The sequence below is a fragment of the Teleopsis dalmanni genome, chromosome 1 (assembly GCF_002237135.1).
Source record: "Teleopsis dalmanni isolate 2A chromosome 1, ASM223713v2, whole genome shotgun sequence".
Taxonomy (NCBI): Eukaryota; Metazoa; Arthropoda; class Insecta; order Diptera; family Diopsidae; genus Teleopsis; species Teleopsis dalmanni.
Genome location: NC_051846.1, coordinates 64,868,464 through 64,880,548, shown reverse-complemented (window position 1 = coordinate 64,880,548; position 12,085 = coordinate 64,868,464). Strand labels below are relative to the sequence as shown.

The 12,085-nt window shown below is 31.4% G+C and overlaps 1 protein-coding gene across 1 annotated transcript in view; it reads right to left on the bottom strand.

The window, feature by feature from the left end:
- Window positions 1–12,085, bottom strand: part of LOC119683132 (serine-rich adhesin for platelets-like) — a 69,402-nt gene that overhangs the window by 19,723 nt on the left and 37,594 nt on the right. Inside the window, exons 2-3 of the mRNA XM_038096746.1 lie at window positions 4,541–4,955; window positions 2,002–4,483 (exon numbers count right to left, since the gene is read on the bottom strand). Of these exons, the coding sequence (XP_037952674.1) occupies window positions 2,002–4,483; window positions 4,541–4,802 (2,744 nt within the window). The 5' untranslated portion in view covers window positions 4,803–4,955. The remainder of the gene's footprint in view (window positions 1–2,001; window positions 4,484–4,540; window positions 4,956–12,085) is intronic.

Here is a 12,085-nt window from a genome sequence, read left to right as displayed (position 1 = left end):
TTTTACTTTAATATGACGCACAAAATTAAATTATTATTTCTGGACGATTATTATAGAACTACGAATATTTTAAATGTATTTTGTAGTTTTTTCATTTTTGAAAGTACTCCTTAGAGAAGACTACATGAAGCACAATGTACTTCAGTTTTTTTTTTGAATCTGGTCAATCAAAGTGTAAACGTGGATTTTACCGCCCTCCATACAGATGCAATATTCTCTTCGAGAACAAGAATAACCCACAACAAAATTCTCAAAAGACCACCGCCTGTCAGAAAGAACGACATCTCCCCTGTACTGCGAGAACTGTCCTCGCTCAATTGATATTAAGATATACTCAAGTGCTAAACAGTTACTTGTCACACATACGTATATTCCTATTGTGTGTCTAAACTGCAGCTCCACCCCCAAAATGTTCCCTATCTGTTCTTTTGACCCACTGCACACACAAACCTCCGTCCAATCAACCCACCCCTTGAAGTGTCTAGGTTTCTCCATCTGGACTAAAATCAATTTATACCCCACGCATCTCTAATCCACTCTTTCTTCCTAATTTCCTCTCCCCATTACTTCCAACCAAGCATAACCTATTTATATTCTAACCCATATATTCATTTAGTAAATCCGTTCAGATATAATCTCCTTTTAGATCCTAGCGGGTTACAACAACAATCAAAGTAACATATGACTGGGTACTGCAATTTTTTTTTTTTCTAAGAGATAAAGTGATAACATAGAACCATTGAAAATACAACGTGATGAACTCAAATGGTATGGTTTAATATTTGAAATTAGAAGAAATTTTTCCAATTTCTTCCAATTATTCAATTATTCAATTCTTCCAATTATTCTTCCAATTATTAAAATTGGAAGAAATTGAGTTAATCCGATAGTAAACTAATAGTTATCTATACGGGTATATTACGGAATGAGCAGCAAATAAATTAAATTCGATATGATTCCGTTTAGTCTAAATCAAATATAAATGCAGGTAAACACAGCTCTAAATCATTGAATTCTATAGAAATTTAGAATAAAATAGCAACCTTAATCTTTAAACAATACCAAACTGTCTTATCTGAATTTAGGATGAAAAAATCTACACAGTTTTTGTGGTACTATATTCTGATTACAATTGACTAATAATAGATAGAAGAACGACGTAGTTAACTTTAGGAAAAAAGACCTTTAATAAGATGAAGAGTATTTTAGATAAATAAGAAGATAGAAATTATACAAATAGAAATATACTATACTCGTATGAGTGAGATAATTATTATTATACTGTATCTTTAGGGTTTTCGCCTATTATTATATTCTCAATTCTGTATTGGAATAATTCTTCATAATTGATATAGTGTTGTTTCAACAAAATCGCTACGCTTTGACTTACGAAATATTATTATAATTTATATATTTGTGTATAATTTTGTTGTATATAATCTTATCAAAAGTTTTTGTTGCCTTTCTCGTGCAGTCATTAGATTGTTGATATTTGGCACCTTGCTGTTTAAAGAGAATTCCGGTATTTACGATGTAATTACTTAGATAAGATTTATATCTGAGTTGAATGAATATCTTTTATTTACCAAATTTATTATTAGTTTACTTTGAGTTACAAGTTACAGTTGTTTTATTAGAATTGCAGATAGAAAGCGTCATAAAAGTGGAGTAAAAGAGATAAAATTTGGAAAAATTGAAAAGTGCCTTATCAACTGGTAGGCCTTTGATTACTAATTGCTAGCTAAAAGTTGTTATTATGTGATTCAAAATGTATTAATGATGGAAACTAATGGTTGCCAAATAGATAAAAATATATTAATTATTTTGAACATTTAAGTAATATCAATTCAAATGATTTGAAACCCTTTGAGTTTTACCGATAATAGAAGGACCGAAGAGGAACGCTTAATCTAACTTAACTAATATTGAAGTCATATTCAGATATTTTACACTCGCCCACACTTTATTTAAAAATCTTAGCGCTATAGTTAACAAACTTACCCATTTGTTAACGATTGTGGTTCCAGCGAAGAGAATTCTTCTTCAACTTCACCAATCGTAGGCAACATATTTGTATGCCAGTATAAGTTGAAATACGCCTCCGAGGGGCCAGGTCCATTTATTACCTCCGGTGGTCCCAATTTCTCACCGTCCTCACAGTCATAATCCTTTTCAGCGTCATTCTCATCATTAGTATCAGTATCCTCATCCTCACTGCTTGTACTTGAATAGTAGGTGGGTTGTGTATCGCTCACCTTGATACATTTACCCACTGCAGGCACGGAATCATCCGTTTCATCTTCGGTAACATCCTTGATATGTATCTTCACTGCTGAATTATTCATATATGTACTCTCAATATCTTTTCGTTCCAGGTTAGGACTATTTTTATGAACCAAATCGAATAAACTCGGCATTTTGGTCTCCTCATTACCATTTACATCAGTGAAAGGAGCCTTTAATTGTGATTCTTGTACTTTGCTTTCATATGTTTGTATTTTGAAACGTATTTCTCTATTAGCAGCAGTTGTGGGTGAAGGTGGTGTACCTGGTGTTGGTGTGCCAACCGGTGAAGTTTGTTTAGTATTTGTTTGTTTAAAGGTCTGCATAGTGGGTGGTGCTGTAGACGTCACTGTTGCAGTTGTTGCATTCTTATCTGTTATAGTAAGTGTAAAGGATGAGTTGCTGGTATTTGCAGTAGGACTGTTTGGTGTCTGTAATTTCGGGATATTAGTTTTACCCAAGGATTGTATACGCTCTGGTGGTTTTGGCTTAGGACCTTTCGTTTTTGCACTGACGCCACTACTCTGTGTGCTATTACTACTCAATGACTCTGTCGATGTAGACATTTGGCCACTGAAAATTGGTATTAGTGTACGTTCTGGACTCTTTAATTTCGATTCAGCCGATATGGTACGCTGTAAAGGCGTTTTGTTGATTGATGTTGGACTTGATTCTTTCGATTTACTACGGTATAGTCCGAGTTTAAGGTCTGTTTCGGATTTTTGTTTCTGCATAAGCATGCGTGGTATATTTGAAGGACTATTACTTAAGTTAGATTTTTTCTCCACTAGATTTTCTTGTTTTGACAAATTTTTCGGTGACAGTACTACGGGTATACGTGATTTTATAATGCCACTCTTGAGTGCATCCGCATTATACTTAATTTTACTGACATGTGTTTTGTTTTCCTTGTTATTCAAGTTTTCCATGGAACCTCTACTTTCTTGCTCCAAAAACATTGAAGTTTGCTGTTTTAAATTCTCTGTGTACAATGGCGATTTCAATTTTATTTCACTTTCAGTCTTTGAGCGCTCCATAACGCGCAGTGAATTCGGTGAAAATACTGTCGCTATTGCCTTAGGTATTTTAGTCAGAAATTCTTTAGTAGGTGTGGTTTCATTTGTTGGTGTCGTTGGAGTATTAGGTAATTTATGAGCATTACTTGTGTCTGGTACTTTTGGAGGTGCTACCTCAATGGGTAGTTTTGTTGGTGTGGTTATTTTACGCGGCAATGGTATGATGGAACGTTTCTTCGGTTCAATGCTAGATCCACCTACTGCAACTTGTCTTGGCTTTGGTGTCGGCAAATTAACGACCGGTGCCGCAGTTTTTTCATCGTTTCCTGATTTGAGTTCTACATTTTCATAAACATTTACTTTCTCAGTTTTAAATTCTACATTTTCGTAGTTATTTCCAGGAATCATATTTAGTTTTTTCACTTCTTCACCTCCCATAGATTTAGGATCGTCCATTTGATTGATAATGCAGTCTTTAAATTGTGTTGTGCTATCAACACTAAATTCTTCTTCCAACATTGTGAATGGCTTAAGTACTTTTGCCAAATCCGTTTTGTTTATTACATTTTGTGCATTTGGCAGCGATGCAAAGCTAGACAAATCTGATTCAGAAGAATAATTCGAGTTAATTGAAAACTTATCGATAACAGTAGATATCGTACTGGCAGTATCATCAGATTCTGACTCAGTTTTGATGGACTGTCCATCAGCAAACAGATTTATGTAATATTCTGCATCTGGCGGTGGTGTAAATGGTTTATCCACTGCATCTGTTGTGATTTTTAAACCATTCTCAATGATTTTGGCATCTTTCAAAGACTTTCTTTTAACCAATTTTCTTGGTGGCACTGGTGGTGGTGGAGGCGGACTACCTTTACTCTGTCCATTACTCATTATGGATGCGGTGCCATTGCTCATATGTTCTGTGCCATTTATATAATCCTCTTCAGTTTCAGGTTTCTGGCCATATCCATTTCTCACTTCAAGCTTAATGGCGACATTATCCTTCAAGCAGCGCACACACTCAATGCGTGTCATTTCACACACTTTATTGCCATCAATGCTGACAATTTCATCGCCCTCACGCAGTAAACCCCAGCTGGCTTCTACCTTCGATGCTGGGCTATCCTTGGCGCATGATTGTATAAATAATTTTTGAACTTTCTCTGTACTACGTGTACCACCTAAAATAAATTCAAATATAAAAAGAATTTCAGTTAAGTATTATTTTCTTTACTTGCCTTGAAATTTTAAACCAAAACCCAAGCGTTCGCCGGGCAAACGATATACGATCACAGTTTCCGTTAAAATTTGGTTTGTGTCTGTGATATAGTTGGAATGAGAGTTATTGGTTTGTGGCATGACGTTGTTATTATTGTTGATTGTTAAAACTGTTATAAATGAAGAATCTTCTGCGATCGAACTCTGCCTTTTCAACAATGGTCGGTTCTTTACTTTGCTTGCTGGTTCATCAACTGACACAACTGTTATATAGTCATCCATTGTGATTGTTGTTGTGTTGAGTTGGGTTTACTAATATTGGTGTGGTGAAATTTGTACATGAAGTGAGCAGTGATCTTCAAATTTTTAAGTTTATGTATGAAAAACGTTGTTGAAATATCATATAATTATTTCAACTATGCATCGCTTGGAGTGCTGCAAAGAAAAATATGAAGAATAATTATTAAACTTGAAGATATATTGGAATAGAATGATCATGCTAAGTAATATTGGAATTTTTAATATATTAAATAATCATTAAATAATTTAATAATTATTATAAATAACTAAATAAATATTTATTTAATACTAGCAAATAATTAATTCTGCAATGATTAAAGTTGTCGTTATAAAGTGTTATAAAATACAATAAATATAATAAGTTAATAAATATATTAATAAAAATAAATTATTTTTTTATTTTCTATTATTTATATCACTGTTCCTGTTTTATTAAAAAAACGTTCGTTTTCTACCGTTATCAGATAAAAATTATAATGGTGGCCAAAGCTCTCAAAGTACAACTTAACAACATTTGGGGATATATTAGAAAAAGTTTTATTAAATAGAGCTGTCTCCGCTTTTTAAATACAGCACTTGCTGACCTTACAAAAGAAGTGAATTCTTTTAAACATCTTCCAAGCGTTATTGGAGTGGTTTTAGTACACCGAGCTAAACGTTTTTCGCAAATTTATAACTTTTGTTATAGCATGGACTCGCCAAAATTTTTTGAGAGCATCACAATGGGCAATATATGCCTTCGAGTGGAAGTGCTGACAGCTGTCAGCACCCGCTTTTAAACATAACCCTATCCTACAACATGAACTCACCAACACACTTCAAAGTTCAAAAGCACTTGAGAGCAGAAAATTGAAAAAAAGACACAGAGATCTGCGAAAAGAGAACAATGCTTTGATATGCTATGTTTCTTGATATGGCAAATCAGATGACCAAATCACCGGACCTAGAAACTATATATTAATTTTCAAAATTCAGAACTAAAGTTTACTTCAAATAAAAAGGAGATACTGACGACGGAGTTGTTATTTTGAAGACCTTAGTGCATGCATTATTTAGAAAGATTTAAGTTTATTGAGTTTTAAAAAAAATGAAGTTTAAAAAGAAAGCATATCGAAATTAATTAATAAAAAACTAAAAATGTGTGTATTTATACCAAATAAGACTTCTGAAATAACATTCGTTGACCAAAAAAATATAAAATTTATTTCCTATGGAATTTCAGTCACCAGAAAAGATTAAATGCTCTTCTCTGAATTACTGGACTTTGTTCACAAAGCTTTAAAGGGCCGGTTTTGGCCGCAGTACCGTGAGTTAGGCGATTTCACGTCAAAAATTTGAATAATAATCGCAGCAATTAGAGAAGCCAGTCGGCAAATTGCAAGTCACATCGAGGACAGTTGTAGTGTTGCCATTGACAGCCAGGCAACAATCAAAGCCCTTGAATCTTTCACAAAAAAATCAAACATAGTAAAAGAATATAGAGAAGCAATTCACGAGCTAAATGGGTTGGTTGATATCACCCTCATCTGGGTTCTTGGACATAGGAACATCGAAGGGGACAAAAAAGCTGACAGTTTAGCCCAATCTGATGCTTCCCTGGATGTGTCTGTAGCGGTACCGATTTATATTTCCCTAGAGACCATTAAGAAAAGTAGTTTCCTCTACTTTCTGCAACTTGCCCATAACAGATGGAAAGCAGGTAAGTAACTTTCAGGTTAACATGGCCCACCTATAATAAAAATAGATCCTCGAAACTCGTTTAAAGTGACTTACTGCAGTTCTTTCTGGTCATTAGTGTGTAGGTAACCACGCAGAGAAACTGCGCATTCCCTGTAAATCTCACTGAAGAAATTTTGGAAACTAGCAGGAGAAATCGCAGGCATCCAGAAGGTATACGTTCTTAGCAAGATACTTTTTTGATAGTTTATCAGGCTGTTCATCGGTGAAGACAAAATACCTATTAAATTATCTAAATTCGGCAGGCTGGATTTAGTCTCTACTCGTCTATACTAGGGTTCTTACGAGGAATATGGTAGTAAAACGACGAAAAAACGCTAATTGAGGTACATGGAAGTTATCTAATGGCCTGCTACTACAACCAACCAACCTACTATAAAAGTTTGAAATTATATAACAAAAAATAATATATTGCTCTATATATTTTTATATGTAATAAATATATCATTAAATATAATATATAAACACTATATTTTTATATTTTAAAATTTATATGTTAATTTTAACAAATTTTTATATTTTACAACAAATATAAGAATTTATTATATCATATATATTTCAAATATATGTGTTAAGTGTATTTTATAAACCATTTATGCCTTCATATTCATTGCCATTAACGGTCGATAATGCACCGATATTTTCCATCTCATAAAAGTAAAGATAAATATTAACAAAAACCAAATTGCAAACTTTAATAAATGCCTCAATGGAACCAGCTGGGTTCAGTTGAACTTAAGCTCAATCTCATGGCAAACCACTGGAATCAATTACAGCAGCAGTAAGTCTTTGGTGCACACAAACTGTGTCAGACAATCACTTATATTGAATACATACCTACATATAGGAATTCAAAAATATATCTATATTAAAATATATTATGTATGTAAACGAATAAGAGTATATAAATAATAAAAAGATAAAAATTGAAAAGTATAAAAATGCTGTCATTTTTTAAAGCGCCAAGCTTGGTTTTAAGCCAAGCCATTGCAGTAGATATATTTTTATTTGAATAATTTCTTGCAACTGCAGTTAGTTTACTTCAGAGATATGAACAAATAATGACATAATTACCAACATAAACCAAAGAATGCCGTAAAAATTTAAATAAAAAATTAATTGCTGTAAATCGCAAACTACAACAAATTTTTGCATAAAAATTATTATGCACCAATCGACAAGTTCGACTATTTCGAATTAACAACAAACCGTTGACCCACCTATAAAGTCCGCGAAATTCAGCACAGTGGATTGAAGGCAAAGTTCATTTAAAATTATTGAGAAGAAATAAAAAAATAATATTTTTAATGAAATCTTTCTTATTGAAAAGAAAAATAACTTGAAATCTTTGAAATTTCTGCGATTTCCTTAGCTAACCCACTTGCCCCCTCAAAATAAGCGACCAAAATCAAATTCGTTTCGCTTATTTACTGAACGGTTAGTATTGAGAGCGGCTTGTCATTAATTGGACCCATAGGTTCCAGTTAACAAATTCATTTTCTGCAAGAAAAATCTTCAACTCTTTTTTTATTTTGTTACTGATTTTAATTTTATTTTTCTTTTCTTCTTTTTCTTCATTGATTTTTATTAAAAAAATATTATTTATTTATATTCCATAAAAGTTACAAGCCATGAAAAATGTGCTTAACGGTTACGAGTACAGGGGGAAGGTCTTATAAAGTGTACAGTGTACAGCGTACAGCGTATAGCTTTATCTCGCAACAAGTTTAAGCCTGGCTTAACATTGCTTGGACCAACATTAGATTGCCAATTTGGTATGTTTGGTATGCGGTCACCTGTAAAATTGAGCGTTGCGGAGCTGCTGCACTCGAAACGCGTTGGTACCGCCACGTTTCTTTGTTTGGTTTTCTGGCAAAAATTTTTGGTACCGTTGAGGTATTTTTCGTGTGAGACTCATGGCAAAATCCACAAATATTGGCAACGTGATTTTGCAACTTTCTTATAAGCAATTTCGGGTTTTAATAGAAACAAGTTTTCATATTTTGCCGTTTGCTGTTTGCCGTTTGCAGTTTGCAGTTTATTACTGAAGCGGTCCGTAATTACGGTGAATGCATATGGAAAAGCAGTCACAACAAACGTCATGACTCTATTTTACTCATATCTAAACGATTTTCTGTTCATTTAAATTATCTGGTTTGTAGGTGGCTTGAAACAACAGTTGAAGTCATTTAAAATGTTTATGAAGTTGAAAAGTGATTGTTAAGAGGCAGTCGCGCTAATGAAAGTAAATATGTCAAACATGAAATGAAAAGGAAACTTTAGATATTTATGGTATGTTTGGTATGTAGGCAATTATAATTGAAATTATATGATAGAAAATATATGTGTAGATAAAGTTATAGTACGTTTCCACTGCTTTGGTTCGACCAGTTTATGTAGTTAAGGTCGCTAATGAATTTTGATTAACCATACAAATCGCTTTTGTGCTCTTTAACTTAATTAAAAATAAATCAAGGGAAATTAGATCAAAAATGTCGAATGCAACCTTTAAAATTAAAATTTCCAAAAGGGAAATTAGCAAAAAATTAAAATATTTGTCATATGTTTTATATGTAGAATGCTCTGAAAAAGCAACTATTTAAAATATTTGTTTCTATTAATTGAATATATAATAAATATATATAAATGATTTAATAAAACCATTACATATATAATTTTTTTGTGTAATATATTATTAAGTGAAGTTTATTTAAACAAACAGAAGCTCTCTTAGAACTTTCAAAAAATTTTTAACACATAAAAGCTCCTTTCAAATGCAATAAGTAACTTATGTTCATGGAAACGACAAAATCTCAAAGTTACTTAAGTAACTTAGTAAGTAAGCAGTGGAAACATGTTATTAAGTGAAGTTTATTCATAGTGATGATAGCGATTATTAAGATAACGATGAGAATTCAAAAACTTAATAATAAATTGACTTGTAATTTAATTAATTTAGAGGAAAGTAACGCTATTTATTGTTTTTTAATAATTATTCATTTTTCGGATACATGACACATTATTTTCTGTACGCACCTATTCCTTTGTTCATGTTGTGAACAATTTCACAATAATTATGTATTATATAAACAAAATTAAATATCATCAACTTACAATTGAAATATAAACAAAAAGAAACACTCCAAGAACTTTTACAGAACTTTCTAACAGATGGAAGCTTTTTCACCCGCAGTAATCAACTTATGCCAATGGAAACGACCAAATCTTAATTTAATTAACAAAAACTATTTTAGCTGCAGTGGAAACATGGTATTGAATTATTTTTATTGTACAATTAATTTAAGGTCTAAATATAATTTCCTTTTATTAGCTGATGTAATTGAAGAATAAAATAAAATTTTATATAAAATAAAGAAGTATGTAAATACTGTTATAAGTAAAAGATATACTAAACACTAAATTTATTAACTACTTCATCTTTAACTCAACTGGTCGTTTTTGGACTGACCCTAATTGTTTTGTATAACATCAAATATACACAGTGATATTTGGAAACGTAAATATTAATTAAGATATGCGGACAGCATTTTTCAATTGCAACTGTCGAATTAAACCCTACCTAATTTGACATATAGACATTTCACTTACTTTATGTTGTTCAATTTCGAAATGTATTTGTTGTTATTTTTTTTTAATATCAAACACACTTAATAAACGTTATTTAGCAAACGTAACTGATGATGAATATTTGATGGTATCAGAAACAGCTCTATGGTCAAACTAAATTTTTACTTAATTAATTATAAATATTTGACTTTGAACTACTTCTCTACTCGAAAATATAATGGATAACTTATTATTTAGATATTAAAAACTTAATTATATATTGTTTAATTATTTAAATTTGGTTGAAAAAGGTTGAAAAATATTTTTATCGTGAGAAACTAAAGATTTTGGTCAATATGTTACGCAGTCTTTTTGGCAATTATATATTTTGAATGCCTTAGGTTGCATTAGATTGTAAAGTCTGGTCAGATCCCACATACTAGTGCTTTGTTTCACCTGAGGTATCTTGTTATAAGATATTCGTCTATTTAGAGATTTAATTTTCTATCTACATGGTTTTTAGTGTTACATGTTATCTTAATCGATGCAATGCAAACGAGTAATCCTTTAACCAATTTACCTATTTTCCGAAGTATATAACTTTCAAAACGATTTCGCTAACATATATTTTTTGAGTTTATGAAATTATATACACGGCAACATTTTTATTAATTTTTATTTAATTAAGAAAAACTTTTGAAGTTCACAAATCAAATTTATTTTTCTCTTTAGACAGTTTAAAGAAGCGGTCTGTAGGACACGATTTCAATTATCTGAACACAGACTATACTAAAGGCAGTTAGTTATTTTTGTCAACTTTTTTATTGATACATGTCAATATACCGATACACCAAAATAGTTTTAAGAATATTAGATTTTGACATTCAAAAACTGTCAACTACTAGTTTTACCAGTTGATTATGGATGGTGTATATAGTTTTTGTTATTGTAATCGATGTAAAAATCAATGTAAAGAGTAAACTATATGTCGACATACAGCGTAGTGATAAAAATTGCTCAAAATAGCTGATCCAACTAAAACAAGTCGTCTTATTTGACATGCCCAAGGAATCGGGGACCGAGAATTAGGGAACCGATTTCCGTCAATAAGTCGTCAAATCAACGACACGTCAAGGTATTTGGATAATATTTAGTTCGCCGTTATATCTTTCAATTAAACTTTTTTATTCTCTGTTAAAATAGAGTATCTTCAAATATTTGTAATTAGTATAACTTAGCATAAACCAGGTATCTCTATGTATTTGTCTGAGATTGTTTGTTTAAAATCATTGAATGCCCTTTCTTACTATTTGCTATTTGTACTATATAGATCCTGATGAATTACTTTTTTGACCAAATCCGTTATTGGTTAAGGGTTAAGGTGCAATTGGAGAGGGTTAACATTTATGACTGGAATATATATATACTTTATTTTAGAATACAATTTTTTCAATTTTATTATAAAACCGTTTCTCAAAAATTAACGCCAACTCCCATACAAAGGTAATTATAACAAAAGGTTTTTTGGAGGGTTAGTGTTCATGATAATTTAATATTTATTTCTGTTAATGGAAATTTTCTCTTTGTATTACAAACCTCTATCTCAAAGCTTAGACAACCTCAAAGCTTATGAATCAGTCTACTTCTATTGTGAGAATATTATTGAGAGGTTTAAGTACAAATATGATTTCTTTTCCGCTTCTTCTTTTTCTATGATGAGGATATTATTGCTAAGTTTTTTATAGGAAATTTCAATTTTCATAAAATAAGAATCAATCTGCTTTTTCTATGGTGGAAATATTATTGAATGGTTTATCAATATATTTTTTATGCTTGTTCTTCTAAGGTGAGGATATTACTGTTGTGTTTTTTATAAAGAACTCCAATTTTCGTAAAATAAGAACTACTCTAATGGATGTCCAACTACATTAATTGCTTTTGTTTTTCAGAAGTTATAATTA